Source organism: Pongo pygmaeus, chromosome 15 (genome assembly GCF_028885625.2).
Source record: "Pongo pygmaeus isolate AG05252 chromosome 15, NHGRI_mPonPyg2-v2.0_pri, whole genome shotgun sequence".
Classification (NCBI taxonomy): domain Eukaryota; kingdom Metazoa; phylum Chordata; class Mammalia; order Primates; family Hominidae; genus Pongo; species Pongo pygmaeus.
The window spans coordinates 29,573,052-29,588,627 of record NC_072388.2 but is presented as its reverse complement, the minus strand read 5'-3'; the positions used below and the strand labels follow the sequence as shown (position 1 = coordinate 29,588,627).

The 15,576-nt window shown below is 40.3% G+C and overlaps 1 protein-coding gene and 1 pseudogene across 12 annotated transcripts in view; one reads left to right on the top strand and one right to left on the bottom strand.

Annotated features, from left to right (window-relative positions):
- The window catches only part of HEATR5A (HEAT repeat containing 5A), a 170,739-nt gene extending 156,540 nt beyond the window's left edge, over window positions 1-14,199 (top strand). For 10 of the 12 annotated variants that reach the window (XM_063651510.1, XM_063651511.1, XM_054448308.2 and 7 more), the window contains 3 exons: window positions 5,301-5,455; window positions 7,256-7,469; window positions 7,748-9,583. In XM_063651510.1, coding sequence (XP_063507580.1) covers window positions 5,301-5,455; window positions 7,256-7,469; window positions 7,748-8,055 — 677 coding nt within the window. In that variant the 3' untranslated portion in view covers window positions 8,056-9,583. Of the gene's footprint in view, window positions 1-5,300; window positions 5,456-7,255; window positions 7,470-7,747; window positions 9,584-12,771 lie in introns of those variants that run through there. The other 2 variants (XM_063651512.1, XM_063651509.1) reach the window with 1 other exon arrangement.
- On the bottom strand, window positions 13,046-13,707 carry LOC129013272 (asparagine--tRNA ligase, cytoplasmic-like; annotated as a pseudogene).
- Window positions 14,200-15,576: the final 1,377 nt, after the last annotated feature.

Sequence of the window (15,576 nt, the reverse complement as noted above, 5' to 3'; positions counted from 1 at the left end):
AAAAAAACTTGTTTCTCTTTTTTCTTATTTTTGTGAGGTTTTTATTTTCAATAGTATGTTGTAGTAATTATAAAAAGTCTTTAGACACAGTATGCATTTTCCCTGCCTTCCCAGTTTTGTTTATAAATGTCACAATTTGCCATATTTCATTTTACATATAAAATGTTTTCAACTGAAATCAGCATTTATTGACCACCCACTTTGCCCAAAGTTGGGAATCTAGTGGAGTCTGGCTCCTATAAATTGCTGTAGGGTGTGATTATTACCTTAAGAATTTCCCAAAGGCAATAGTAATGTCTTAATTATCGCTGCATTTCTAGTACAATAAAAAAAATTCTAACTGGTTTTTTTTAAAAAAATGGGAGTAATTAGTACTGTTTAAGTAAAATCAGGCAGAGTGTCACAAGTAGGATTCTCTAAAAGTACTCACCGAGAGGGAGTTTGGAGAGCAAGAAGTTTATTAAGAAACATCTGTGAAGGGAAGAGGGGAAGGCAATATTGGGCAAAAGAAATCAAACTGTGCCAGTTTCCCAACAAATCTCAGTAAATCCGTCTGAGGAGCTCTGGAGCCAGATTGTCCATCAGAGTGTCTTAACATATGACAGAAATGGCCTGGCCTTCAAATGTGGGCTGCTCCAGGAAGGATTTGATCTCAGGTAAGACAGCCATCTCTAGCTGAGACTGATCCGGAAGGAGCTGACCCTTGATCACACTTCCCACAGCTGGGCAGCACATTCTCCCTTGAAGGGGATCTCTCAGTGGTGCATCTCTGTATCCACCACTAGAGGCTTCTCAGAAGAGTCAACGTCTTAAAAGATTAGAAAGTTTTCTCCACATGGACATCATAGAAATGGATTCTAGGAATCGCTTGAACCCGGGAGGTGGAGATTGCCGTGTGAGCCAAGATCGCACCTCTGCACTCCAGCCTGGGCGACAGAGCGAGACTCTGTCTCAATAAAAAAGAAAACAAAAAAAGAAAGAAATGGATTCTAGGTACAACAGTTTGACCAAAAACTTGGAGAATTAAATAGCTAGGGAAGGCAAGTAGAACAATGAGGGGGTGTGGATTTGGATGGAAGAGTGTATAAGAGTCGTGAATGACGATTAGTAGGGAAAGAAATGAAGTTGGATGGTACATGGGGCCAGATTATGGAGGGTTTGGCATGATTTAGACTGCCTTTAATAGGCATGTGGAATCATGAAACTTTTTTTGTTGTTTGTTGTTGTTGTTGTTGAGATGGAGTCTCGCTCTGTTGCCCAGGCTGGAGTGCAATGGTGCGATCTCAGCTCACTGCAACTTCTGCCTCCCGGGTTCAAGTGATTCTCCTGCCTCAGCCTCCTGAGTATCTGGGATTACAGGTGCTCACCACCAGGCCTGGATAATTTTTGGTTTTTTTTGTATTTTTAGTAGAGACAGGGTTTCACCATGTTGGTCAGGCTGGTCTCGAACTCCTGACCTCATGATCCGCCTGCCTCGGCCTCGCAAAGTGCTGGGATTACAGACATGAGCCATCATGCCCGGCCGAAAGGGTTTTTTTTGTTTGTTTGTTTGTTTTGAGGCGGAGTTTTGCTCTTGTTGCCCAGGCTGGAGTGCAATGGCGCGATCTTGGCTCACCACAATCTCTGCCTCCCAGGTTCAAGCAATTCTCCTGCCTCAGCCTCCCGAGTAGCTGGGATTACAGGCATGTGCCACCACGCCTGGCTAATTTTTTTTTGTATTTTTAGTAGAGACAGAGTTTCTCCATGTTGGTCAGGCTGGTCTTGAACTCCTGACCACAGATGATCTGCCCACCTTGGCCTCCCAAAGTGCTGGGATTACAGGCATGAGCCACCGTGCCTGGCTACGAAAGGGTTTTAAAAAGGAAAGTAATGTGCTTGGATTTGTGTTTCTAAAGGTTCGCTCTTGGCAGCAGTGTAAAGAAGAAAGCCAAACTGTGGGAGATAAGATAATAATAGTATGGACAAAAAGGAGTAAAATGATGAAAAGTCAAATGTTAAGCAGTTTTCAACAGAACTTACTAGTAGTTTGATTTAGGAGTTGAAAGGGTAGGATGACTTGAACACTCACATGTGATTAACAGAAATAACCCAGTGAGGGTTTTTAGGAGAAGAGAGTGAGTTGATTTTGAAATGCCTAGAGGATAGTCAAATGGAGCAGATGGGTAGAGGTATGGAATTCAAGAAAGTAGTCTGGGCTAGAGATACTTTCTGGACTATGTATGTATTTGGGAGCTATCAATGTAACCTATGGGACAACTGAAATCACCCAGCTTGAGTTTCTGGAGCAAGAAGAGGACCAAAATCAAGGTGAGAGGAGATTCAGAAGATAATGTGGTTACATAAGCCAGTTTTTAATAAAGAGGGAGTGGTCAGCACTATAAAATACTGTAGAGAGGCCAAACAGTGTGGGGGATAGAGCTCACAGTGTTGAGGCACAAGTGATAGGTGTAAGGAATGGGAAAGATCAAGTATAGGCTTCTCTTCACAGGAAGAAGAGAAATAGCTAAATGGAAAATGTAAGATCAAGGGATAACTTTTTTTTAAGATGACATTCAAGCCTGAGTTCATACTTAACGGGGAAAAAAAGGAGGTGGACATGGGGTTGGAGATAGAAGTATTAGAAAGGAAAGTAGCATCCCTGTCTAGGCAGAAGGAATAAAATTTACAGCACATTTAAAAGGATTGACCTCTGCCAATATGAGGAAAGAACAGCAGGTAAGGATGGAAAATAATATTATAGCGGCAAGTTTTTATGTTGTGGGCTGGCCAGTGTGGCTCACTCCTGTAATCCCAGCACTTTGGGAGGCCTTGGCGAGAGGACCGCTTGAGGCCAGGAGTTCAAGACCAGTGTGGGCAACATAACAAGATACTGTCTTTACAAATAATAATAATAATTCATGTTGAGGGTTATGATGAGCTTGCCTCTTCCATCTCACAAAAAAAAATGGGTTGTGTTTTGTTGTTGTTGTTGTTGTTGTTGTTTTGGATGTGTATCAGGGAATTAGGCTAGGACAGGATTTAGACTAGCTACTAAGAGAAATTAAGGAGTTGATCATGACAGGTTAAATGTTTCCTGCCCAACAAATTGCCTCAAAACTTAGTGGCTTAAAAGAGCAAACGCATATTATATTATCTGACAGCTTCTATGGGTCCAGGATTAGGAGCAGTTTAGCTATGGGGTTCTAGCTTAGGTTCTCTCATGAAATTACTGTTAAGGTGTTGGCCAGGGCTGCAGCTAGAGGGTTCATTTCCAAGATGACTCATTCATATGGCTAGCTAAGCGAATTGTGCATCTATCCTAGGTAAAAGAGAGTAGGAATAAAGATATTTTAGAAGAAATGGTGAAAGGAACCCAGGAGAACTTTATCTTGCTGAGAATAAAGACATTTTTACTAAACAAATTAGCTGACTCTGTTGCAGTTTCAAGTTGCTATAGGTGGTTAAAAATAACTTTGCTGTAAGGGAAGCAGTATAGCATTATAGTTAACAGTACACTCTCTGTAATCAAACTTTTTGCCTTACTAATGGTGTGACTTGGACAAATGACTGAATTTCTGTTTCTCGTCCATAAAATGAGAGATATAAGAGTACCTACCTCATGATGCTGTTATGTTGATTAAATATTTAATCTATATAAAGTGCTTATAACAGTGCTACATGTTAACTTTAAATATTAACTGTGTACTTATTTTACCTTAAAATCACTCAGATGTCTTTTATAAAATAAATCCTATTCATCCATAAAATTTTGCTTTCACTGATACTGTGCCTCTTGAGTATAGTCAACTCAGGTATTATCTCCTCAAGGCTTTCTCTGATCACCCAGTATAGACTGTCCTGAGCTACTTTGAATGTTGTTTGTTTGTTTGTTTGTTTGTTTAAAGAGACAGGGACTTGCTGTGTTGCCCAGGCTGGAGTGCAGTGTCTATTCACAGGCACGATCATTGTGCACTGCAGCCTTGAACTCCTGGACTCAACCAGTCCTCCCACCTCAGTGTCTCAAGTAGCTGGGACTGTAGACACACACCACTGCTCCTGGTGTGATGTTTGTTTTGTTTTGTTTTGTTTTTATTGAGACGGAGTCTCCCTGTGCAGCCCAGGCTGGAGTGCAGTGGCGTAATCTTGGCTCACTGCAACCTCCGCCTCCCGATGTCAAGTGATTCTCCTGCGTCAGCTTCCCAAGTAGCTGGGATTACAGTCATGCGCCACCACATCTGGACAATTTTTGTATTTTTAGTAGAGACCGGGCTTCACCATGTTGGCCAGGCTAGTCTTGAACCCCTGACCTCAAGTGATCCGCCTGCCTCAGCCTCCCAAAGTGCTGGGATTACAGGCCACCGCACCCAGCCAGCTTTTTAATATATTTTTATATGCTTAGACCTTATCACTAGTTGAAAGTCTTTGCTTCTCAGTTTATAGTGTATCTTCTCTATAAGATGTATTCTCTGTGCCTAAAAGAGGGCTGGCACACAGTGTTTCTTAAGTACTTGTTAAATGAATGTGACCGAAACTACTACATATGTATGTCATTTCTTCATACGTATCAACCCATTCTTAAACAATTTAAATATTTGAATTTGCTACACCTTTCCCTTTTGAATAACGGTGATTTTTTTTCCACAGCAGTTTCATTAAAATTATTTAATGAGAGTATGACTGGAAAATAAAGGTAGATTACTTCTAATAGAAAATTCCTTCAAATGATTGTGGCCTACACAGCTGTTTTCAGGTTTTTCTCTACTCTTGAGAAATCGTATTTGTAAAGTGCTAAGGTATTTTCACTTGATACATGTATTATAAAAATACTTTAACAAAGAGAAAATAATTGTGCAAGCATTTCTGTGTTGCTTCACAGTAAAAATAATTAACATGATAAGTAGCATATACTGAGCGTCATGTGTAGCATACTGTTCTAAATGCTTCACATGGATTAACTCATTTAATCTTCACAACCATATCAATATGAGTACTGTTGTTATTCCCACTTTACGGATGAGAAAACTGAAGATGGGGTTAGATGTCCAAAGTCACACAACTAATAAATATATATTCCTAGTAAATGTATGTATTTATTTACTGATGTCTTAACCTTTAAAGATTATAATTACTTTGGTAGTTCTTAGCTCTAGAATCACTTATAATGCACATCTTAAAATGTACATTTGCCAGGGTTCTTAGTCAGCGTTCATTGTCTGTATCTGTTGTGTACACCAAACTGTTACTATCAAACTGAAGACAGCTTCACACAGGTATATAAAGCAGTAAATATGATCTGTTTCTAATAGAGCATTTCTCTTTAGTTGATGAAACACACCAAGAACTTGATGAAGTCAGTCTACTTACTGCTATCACAGTGTTTATTTTGTCTACCAGTCCAGAAGTAACTACCATCCCATGCCTTCAGAAGCGCTGTATTGATAAATTTAAAGCTACTCTTGAGATAAAAGATCCTGTGGTAAGTGTCTTTTAGCAGAAAGATATATGTAATAGGACAATGGCTAGGCTTTTAAATTTTCTGTGTGATTTTGTTGGCTCCAATAGGAAGTATTTGACTACAATTTTTTTATTTCTAGATTTAAGATTAATTTCTATTTCAGGAGTGACAAAGCCAAATAACAGTAGTCTTGTTCTTCAGCCCTAAGGGTAGAGCATAGTGGCAGAAGAGGAAATGTTAAGAAACTGAATTTGAAATGGAGGAATCTTAAGATTGATGTAGCACTGGAACTTTATAAGGGACTTTTATAAGATACTTTGTAGCATATTATAGTGGATTTTATTAAAAAAAAGAAAAGAAAAGAAAAGAAAGGGAGGCCAGGCACTGTGGCTCATGCCTGTAATTCCATCCAGCACTTTGGGAGGACGCGGTGGGCAGATTGCTTGAGGCCAGAAGTCCGAGAGCAGCCTTGCAGCATGGTGAGAATGCATCTCTACAAAAAATACAAAAATTAGCCTGGTGTGGGGGAGCAGGCCTGTAGTCCCAGCTGCTCTGGGGGACTGAGGCAGGAGGATCACTCGAGCCTGGGACCTTGAGGCTGCAATGAGCCACGATCATGCCATTGCACTGCAGCCTGGATGACAGAGCCAGACGCTGTCTCAAAAAAAAGACTCCAGCACATACCTTCAGTAATGTGAATGTGAAATAACAGGACCCATTCCAAAAGCAATACACACAAATTTATCCCATTCCTTTATGTCCCCTTCATTTGCTTGAGTAATGTCCTGTTTTTTATGTGCCTCTAGGTGAATTCATAGCCAATGATCACACATATATCTACTCCTGAAGATACAGGAACCAGATTTTCTCTCAGAAAAAATAATTATTAAAATACCATTACAGTTAACTCAATAAGTTTATTTATATCTTTGATGTATAGTCATTTCCTTTTATCGTCTGTCCTGTTGCCTGCTGCCTGCAGCAGCTTTGTATAGCAGTCTCCAAGTCGGGACTCTGATGCCTGATGACACATTAGTATGGTCCAGACTTTCCTTGAAACACTCAGACCATGACATTTGAACATCAAATACATCATTTTTCTCTATAACATTTTCTGAAATCAACAAAATATCTTTCAAGGTTGTATGTGTTTTGTTTTGGGTGTTTTTTTGTTTTGTTTTGTTTTGTTTTGCTCTCTACCCATAAAAATGTTAAAGGAGGAGGCTGGGCGCGGTGGCTCATGTCTGTAATCCCAGCACTTCTGGAGGCCAAGGCGGGTGGATCACTTGAGGTCAGGAGTTCGAGACCAGCCTGACCAACGAGGTGAAACCCCGTCTCTACTAAAAATACAAAAAATTAGCTGGGTGTGGAGGTGCATGCCTGTAGTCCCAGCAACTTGGGAGGTTGAAACAGGAGAATCGCTTGAACGCAGGAGGCAGAGGTTGCAGTGTGCTGAGATCGCACCACTACACTCCAGCCTGGGCACTCAAAAAAATAGTTATAGAGGGGTTTTGGTGGTGTTTTTGTTTTTTACATTATAGAGAAAGACATGAGGGGGAAAATGGGAATTAGAGAAAAGAAGAAAAGTTAACCACTCAGTTTTGCTTCCCTGTTTACCTGTATGCCTCTTTCCTATTCCAAACTGTCACAACCACTGTTAGCATAGACGTTTGATTACCTGTTGGTCCTTGGACTTTCAAAATTAAAGACAAATTAGAAATAAATTTAAATACCTTCACTACTTTAAAAAGCAAAGAGTCCTCAGGGACTTTTTAAAAATTTATTTATAGTATTTGCTATTCTTTTCTCTTACCTTATTAGGTACAAATCAAGACCTACCAGCTCCTACATTCCATCTTTCAGTATCCAAATCCAGCTGTTTCCTACCCATACATTTACTCTTTAGCATCCTGTATCATGGAAGAACTACAGGAAATAGACAAGAGAAAACCTGAAAACACTGCTGAGCTTCAGATCTTCCAAGAAGGCATAAAGGTCTTAGAAACACTGGTTACTGTTGCCGAAGAACACCATCGTAAGTGTCAGCACTAAATTCATACTCAGTCTCTACAAAAATCAGAATGTTACTGTTATTTAAATTGCAAAACATTCAGTCACATTGTATCTGTATTTCACATTCATTGAAAGGTGTTATGTTAATCCCAAGTATTGATATTATTTAGTATTAATTTAGAAGAGATTGGACGAATTGTTTTCTTTAGTGGGGAAAAGTGTATACAGATCAAGTGCATTTGCAGCCTTATGTTAGGAACATTTATGTCCCTGAACTTATATTATTTGTTTACTTTCTAGGCTCTCAGCTGGTGGCCTGTCTTTTGCCCATCCTCATTTCCTTCCTTTTGGATGAAAATTCTCTGGGATCAGCAACTTCCATAATGAGAAATTTACATGACTTTGCTCTACAAAATCTCATGCAGATTGGACCTCAGTATTCATCTGTTTTTAAGAGTTTAGTGGCTTCTTCTCCAGCCCTAAAAACCCGCCTTGAGGCCGCTATAAAGGGCAATCAGGAAAGTGTCAAAGTCAAGATACCAACATCTAAATATACTAAGAGTCCTGGAAAAAACTCAAGCATCCAGTTAAAGACCAGTTTCCTCTGATGTTATTTTTTTTGGAAGAGTAAGCACCTTAATATAATACTTGATCATTTCCTTTGGTGACAAAAGGGACATTTTAGACACAAGTGCCCTTAGAGGTCTAGTTGATTTTTACCTTAAATAGCTGTGACTCTTCAAAGTAACAGCATACTTAACATTTTTTTGTGTGTGCCTGGGGTTTGTGTTTTGTTTTGTTTTGTTTTGTTTTTCTATTTAAAAAGACAATGGAGCTAACTTACCAGGAATTTTAAGAAAGTGCTAAAGAACTAAACTTACTAAACAGTCCACTGCTTTAAAAATGAAATGAATTTCTTCTAACAGTCCATACACATGCAGTATACTTAATACTGTGACAGATATAAATATGACTCTAGTGTAAATTATCTGCACTAATATTGTATCCCAATTTTTGATTTAAAATTCCACTTTGGCCAGGCACGGTGGCTCACCCCTGTAATTCCAGCACTTTGGAAGGCCAAGGCGGGCAGATCACAAGGTCAGGAGTTTGAGACCAGCCTGACCAACATGGTGAAACCCTGTCTCTACTAAAAATACAAAAATTAGCCAGGTGTGGTGACACACACCTGTAATCCCAGCTACTCAGGAGGCTGAGGCAGGAAAATCACTTGAACCTGGCAGGCAGAGGTTGCAGTGAGCCAAGATTGTGCCACTGCACTCCAGCCTGGGCGACAGAATGAGACTCCATCTTAAAAAAAAAAAAAAAAAAAAAAATTCTGCCTTATTCAGTAATTGTATTAAACTTTCTCTGATTTCTCCAAGAAGATGAAATGATTGGAGAGCTATTTAGGAAACCTGGTCTAGGATTATCCAGTATACAATAGTACAAATTACTTATAGCCTTACAGTGTGACATAAGATTTGGTGTCTATATCATGGTTTTTCCACCATCTTTTGGTTTAGTTTATATTGCGTTCAGAAAATGGAAGTTTTACTCATTTTAAATAGAATAAGGCATCTCCACTATTTTTCAAATGGATTTTTCTGTTTACCTCTGTTCTTACCAATTTTGTTCGTTTTCATTTGTGGCAAACATTTGTATCAATGAGTTTTAACATAGGTTCATATCTACATTGTATTTAGATCAACTATGGGTTTATATAAATGCCAAATTTAGTACAACAAATTTAGGTCATCAGGTGAATACAAGTATTTTTTTTAACATGAAACATATTTTATTATAGAAAAAAGATTAATGATAAAGTCATATTGGTTGAAAAATATTTTTTAACTGTGTTCATGATTGTTGATTCTCCTTCTACTTCAGTGTTATACTGTGTGAATCAAGCACTATGTCAAAACAGCATTTCCCTGTTAAAAATTACAAACCGAAGTGATAGAGGCATGTCAGAATTGAGAAGACATTTTGAAGCAAGAGCAATGTGATGTACCTATTTTATTATGTTTGTATATAAATACTATTGTAAATTGTTCAGAGTGAAAACATTTGACAAACTCTAACACTACAATCATTTTTTCTAAATTACATAAATAAAGCTAATTTTCATTATCATTCTTGTATTTTTAAATTATTTTACCAACAAAAGATGGCAGGTTGGTTTCTCTCACATGGATTCCAGAAAATCAGCCTTTTTTCTCAGAAGAGCCCTTTCTTTGGAGCATTATTTGTGATGGTTTAGATTCTCTGTCTCTTCCTAAGTGTCTCTAGGCATTGAGTGTATATTTCTCATTGTTCCCTTTACCTAAAATGTCCTTTTCTCTCCTGTCTTCTGTCTGGTGATTGCCCACTCCTTTTAGGCCTGGCTTAAATATCACCTTTCCTTGGTAACTCTCTTTAACACTTCTTAACTTCCTCTTACACCAATTTAACTGCTTCCCCATCTGTGTTTCCATAGTGCTTAATACATTCTTGTATGCATAAAAAATCACATTGCACTTTGTGGTTTGTTTGTTTGTTTGTTTAAGCCAAGGTCTTGTTCTGTTGCCCAGGCTGGAATGCAATGGTGTGAACACAGCTCAGTGCAGCCTTGACCTACTATGCTCAAGTGATCCTCTTGCCTCAGCCCCCCGAGTAGCAGGAACTACAGATGTGTGCCTCCAAGGCTAATTTAAAAACTTTTTGTAGATATGAGCTCTCACTCATATGTTGTCCAGTCTGGTCTCAAACTCCTGAGCTCAAGCTGTCCTTCCACCTTGGCCTCCCAAAGTGCTAGGATTACAGGTGTGAGCCACCACACCCTGCCTACATTGCGTTTTAATATTATCTTGTTTCCCTCCTAGACTGTACTGCTTCAGAGGGAGAAATTATGTCTTCTATAACTTGGCTCACTTAATAGCTATTGAATTGCACTGGTACAGGATGGATGAGGACTCATAACTTCTTTGCCAAGGCAAATGCTGAACTAGGTTGTTCTCAGGATGTAACTAATTAATTTGATTAGGGGTTTTAAAAAAGTCTTTTGTCTGTTTTAGCTGTTTCATTTAGTTTGCTCTTACACATTAAGATTTCTACTCAGTAGCCTAGTATCCTGAATTATTTGGATTAAAGGTGCTTATATGAACGTCAGTAATTAGGAAAAAAAACTCTTATGTCCAGTGTAATGGAATTAGGAAATTTGAGCTATTCTTAAATGTATCTCCTTAAATCGCCTTATTTAATACAACCCTGAACTATTAAATGTATCTTTACCGATAATGAAATTAAGGCTTAACAGCTGGGGTTTGAACTCATCTTTCTGATCCCAAGCATTCATGCTGGAGACAGGAAAACTGGCAATCCCGATTCCATCAAGGTATAGCTTTTCTCCTCTTTCAGCACTCCGGGCTCCCTCAGGAGCCTTCCTCACTCTTTGTTGAAGATATTTTCAATTACATTTCTCCAAATTACAACTAAAAAGTCTTTTGCTAATACAATAGGGGAAAAGTTTTTTTTAAATTATTTTCTACAGCAGTTTCTTTTTTTTTTTTTTTTTTTTTTTTTTTTTGAGACAGAGTTTTGCTCTTGTTGCCCAGGCTGGAGTGCAATGGCATGATCTCAGCCCACCGCAACCTCTGCCTGCCGGGTTCAACTGATTCTCCTGCCTCAGCCTTCCCAAGTAGCTGGGATTATAGGCATGCACCACCACATCTGGCTAATTTTGTATTTTTAGTGGAGATGGGGTTTGTCCATGTTGGTCAGGCTGGTTTCAAACTCCTGAACTCAGGTGATCCGCCCCTCGGCCTCCCAAAGTGCTGGGATTACAGGCATGAGCCACTGTACCTGGCCTGTCCTCTACAGTTTCTATGGGAATAGATTATATGCTTAGATATTAATGAGTCTAGTTGTAATAAAGCAGTTGCATATTAATTAGCTTGGTAACTTTACAAATTAAAAATGTTGATTACCAACTTGGATGAAACCATCAAAATGGTATAATATTTGTCTTGAGCTTTATTTTTTTTCAAAGAGGAGAAATAGAGACAAAGCTACTAGTTAAGTCATTCTATTTAGCCCATTGCTTAAAAGCTTATGTAAAATAACACTGGATATAACAGATTTCTGTTAATAAAATATTGAGTCTAAATTTTATATAAAACAAACTTCACCATCAAGGGAACATTACGGCCCTTGAAAAGATATAAGTAACTACTATAAAAGAGGTATGACGGTGAGGTTTGGGCTTAAAATTTATTTATTTAAAAAAAAAGTTGGCGGGGCATGGTTGCTCATGCCTATAATCCCAGCACTTTGGGAGGCCGAGGCGGGCGGATCACGAGGTCAGGGGATCAAGACCATCCTGGCTAACACGGTGAAACCCCATCTTTACTAAAAATACAAAAAATTAGCCGGGCATGGTGGCGGGTGCCTGTGATTCCAGCTACTTGGGAGGCTGAGGCAGGAGAATTGCTTGAACCTGGGAGGCGGAGGTTGCATTGAGCCAAGATTGCACCATTGCACTCCAGCCTGGGTGACAGAGCAAGACTCTGTCTCAAAAAAAAAAAAAAGAAGAAGTTATGAGTATAGCGCTAAGGGAGCCCAGAGAAGAAAACTGGAGCTTCCAAGATCAACTTTATGAAAAGTATCATATGATACAGGCCTAGAGAATAGCACTTGATGGAATAGATACATAACTCAAGAGTACTTTTTTTAACCAATATTTAAAACTGTTATATATATATGATATATAATCCCAAAATTATGGCCCATTATTAGATAAAATGCTGAAATGTATTCATAACTACAGAATTATGTACCACATATTTCCCCAAAACTTTGTTTTGTTTTTTGTTTGTTTTCTGAGATGGAGTCTTGATCCATCGCCCAGGCTGGAATGCAGTGGCGTGATCTCAGCTCACTTCAACCTCCACCTCTCAGGTTCAAGCAATTCTCCTGCCTCAGCCTCCCAAATGGCTAGCATTACAGGCGTGCCCCACCATGCCTGGCTAATTTTTGTAATTTTTTTTTTTAATAGAGATGGTGTTTCACTGTGTTGGCCAGGCTGGTCTCAAACTCCTGACCTTAAGTGATCTGCTGGCCACAGCCTGCCAAAGTGCTAAGATTACAGGGCTGAGCCACCACACCCAGCCTGGGCTACTTTTTATGGTATTAGGAATAAAAAAGAGAAAATGGAAACAGTTTTACCCCAGTGGAACAAGAAAGGGAAGATTCTGGCTTTTTGTATTTGGAGGTTTTCTGTTTTTATTTTTAAAGAGGCAGCCTGTTTCTTTCATGAACCATATTCTGTTTCTTTCATGCTTCAGAAGTAATCAGTTATGGCCTGCAGCACTGGACAAATCAATGGTATCAGCATACATCTCAGATGTGATAACTTCAGAATCCAAGAGAAGAATCATCCCAAGGGCTGGACACAGTGGCTCACACTTGTAATCCCAGCAATTTGGGAGGCCAAGGCGAGAGGATCTCCTGAGCTGAGGAGTTCGAAGTTACAGTAAGCTATAATTGTGCCACTGCACTGCAGCCTGAGCTACCAAGTGAGACCCTATCTTAAAAACATACATAATTTTTTAAGAAGAATCATTCTGGGCCCAAGTCATATCCTCCATGATGACATATACCATATTTTCTCTGATCTGTATTCCAGTAATAGGGAGTAGGGTCAATCCCTTCCTTTTTATAACCTGCAGGCATTTCTTCATTATCCCAGATATGCATTGATCCTCCCACAGTCTCACCAACATTCAGCATCAACACACTGACAGATTCAGTAAGACAGGAATGCTCAGGATGTCACTGCATATAGAAGGACTTGATCACAGGAAATCAACACAGCAAGATTGGTTCATTAATGGTGTTGTCATCAGTCTCAGGAGCTTTTGGGATTTTTTTCTCCAAATTCCCAGGAAGTTCCATATCTTTTCTTTATATTGTGTTTTAGCAACACCATAGCATCTGTTTAAAAGGCCGTTTGGTGGGCTTAAAGTAAGGGTTCAGGTTATATATTCATTGCCAGTGACTTAAAGACTACCACATCACAAACCAAGCCCTCCAATCAGTTCAGGAGGTCCTCAAAGGTCAGAAAAGGGCACCCAGCTTCCACATGAGTGTATTCAGCCAAGTGCCTTCAAATTCTGGATGTTCTGCCCTGTATGACTGTGCAATACAAAAAAAACATCTGGGGCTGGAATGCATGTCTCCTGGTACAACTAAGAGAACTGAATGAAAAATGTCTCTTCCATGGGCTGGGCACAGTGGCTCACTCCTGTAATCCCAGCACTTTGGGAGGCTGAGGCAGGTGGGTTGCTTGAGCCCAGGAGTTTGAGATTGGTAACAACAGGAGGCAGAGAAACTCTAGGCAGACAACAGCAGGTCCCTGATGAAGCCCCACCCTTGTGGAAAAGCCGCGGCCCAAAGTGAGAACTTCTATCCCTGTTTTCCCACTCAAATGTTGCCTTTTCTAAACCACCCATGGTCCACCCCCCATCCTGTGCCTATAAATACCCCAGACTCAGCCGGCAGAGAGGAGAAGCAGCTGGACGTAGGAGACTACAGCTGGACATTGGAGAGAAGTGGCTTAACTTCAGAGTAACAGCTTGGTGACATAACTTTGAAGAAGAATCCAGCCAAATACAGCCGGACTTCAGGGGAAGATTACCTACCCCCATCCCCTTTAATCTCCCCTTCCCACTGAGAGCCACTTCATCAGCAATAAAATCCCCCACACTTACCATCCTTCAATTTGTTTGTGTGACCTCATTTTTCCTGGATGCTGGACAAGAGCTTGGGAGCCACAAGCGCGGAAACAAAAGGGCCCACGGACCTGTTAACACCTGAGCTGTCCATGGACAGCAGAGCTAAAAGAGCACTGTAACATGCCCTCTGGGGCTTCAAGGGTTGTGGGCACCACCTCCCCAGTTGCTGCTATGGGGCCTTAAAAGCGCTCACCCCAGCTCCTGCACCTGCTCACCTGTGCACTCCCTCCCACATGAGGAGGAACGCAGCAGGTCCAAGTGAGAGGCGTTTGCCCCTGCTGACACCAAAGTGAACAGCAGGTTCCAGCACTCGTGCATTCCGGTTCCCACCTTGTTCACTCACATGCTCCCTCCCACGAGGAGTCGAGAGCTACAGGCTGAGTAAATGAGGCACCCCTGTTGCCAGTCCCGCAAAGGGGTCAGGGAAATATCCTGCTTCAAGACCAGCCTGGAAAACATGGCAAAACCCCGTCACTACTAAAAACACAAAAATGAGCCAGGCATAGTGGCACATGTCTGTAATCCCCATTACTTGGGAGGCTGAGGCACAAGAATTGCTTGAACCTGGGAGGCTGAGATCGCGCCACGACACTACAGCCTGGGTGACAAAGCAAGACACTCTCTCTCAAAAAAAAAAAAAAAGAAGCCTCTTCCCCCAAATAGTCAAGTTTGAAGAGTGTAACACCAGCCTGGGTAACATAGTGAGACCTGGTCTCTACTGAAAAAAGAAAATCTGCATGGTGGTGCATGCCCATAGTCCAAGCTACTTAGGAAGCTGAGGCGGGAGAATGACTTGAACCTGGGAGATGGAGGCTGCAGTGAACCGTGATTGCACCAGTGCATGCCAGCCTGGGTGACAGAGTGAGACCCTGTCTCAAAAATAAAAAACAAAAAAAGTGTAGCACCACCTTCTGCTGATATTTGCACTGTTTTTGGAGGGGTAACGTCACAGTACCCCCATAAAAGAAGTGATCTCTAAAGCACCTGGTGGCCATGGATCGTGCTTTTCAGAGTTTGAACATGTTTTCTCCGAAGATCATCAAGTGTCTGTTGATCTGGATGTCAACAACAACCAAGAGTCTTGTAACGTTAATTTTAAGAGAAGAATTACCTTTTTTGCAGCATCCTAAAGAATTCCCTTTATCTTTATTATAAGATTTTCATTACGAGGGAAAAAATTCAGCCCTCAAACTACTGAACTATTAAAAAACCCACTAAACTATGATAATGTTAATGCAAAATTGAAAATATTTGAAATAACTGTATATTCTTTAAAAAAAGTACAACACTAAAATGTTGTCATTTTGGCTGGGCATGGTGGCACTTTGGGAGGCCAAGGCAGGCCAATCACTTGAG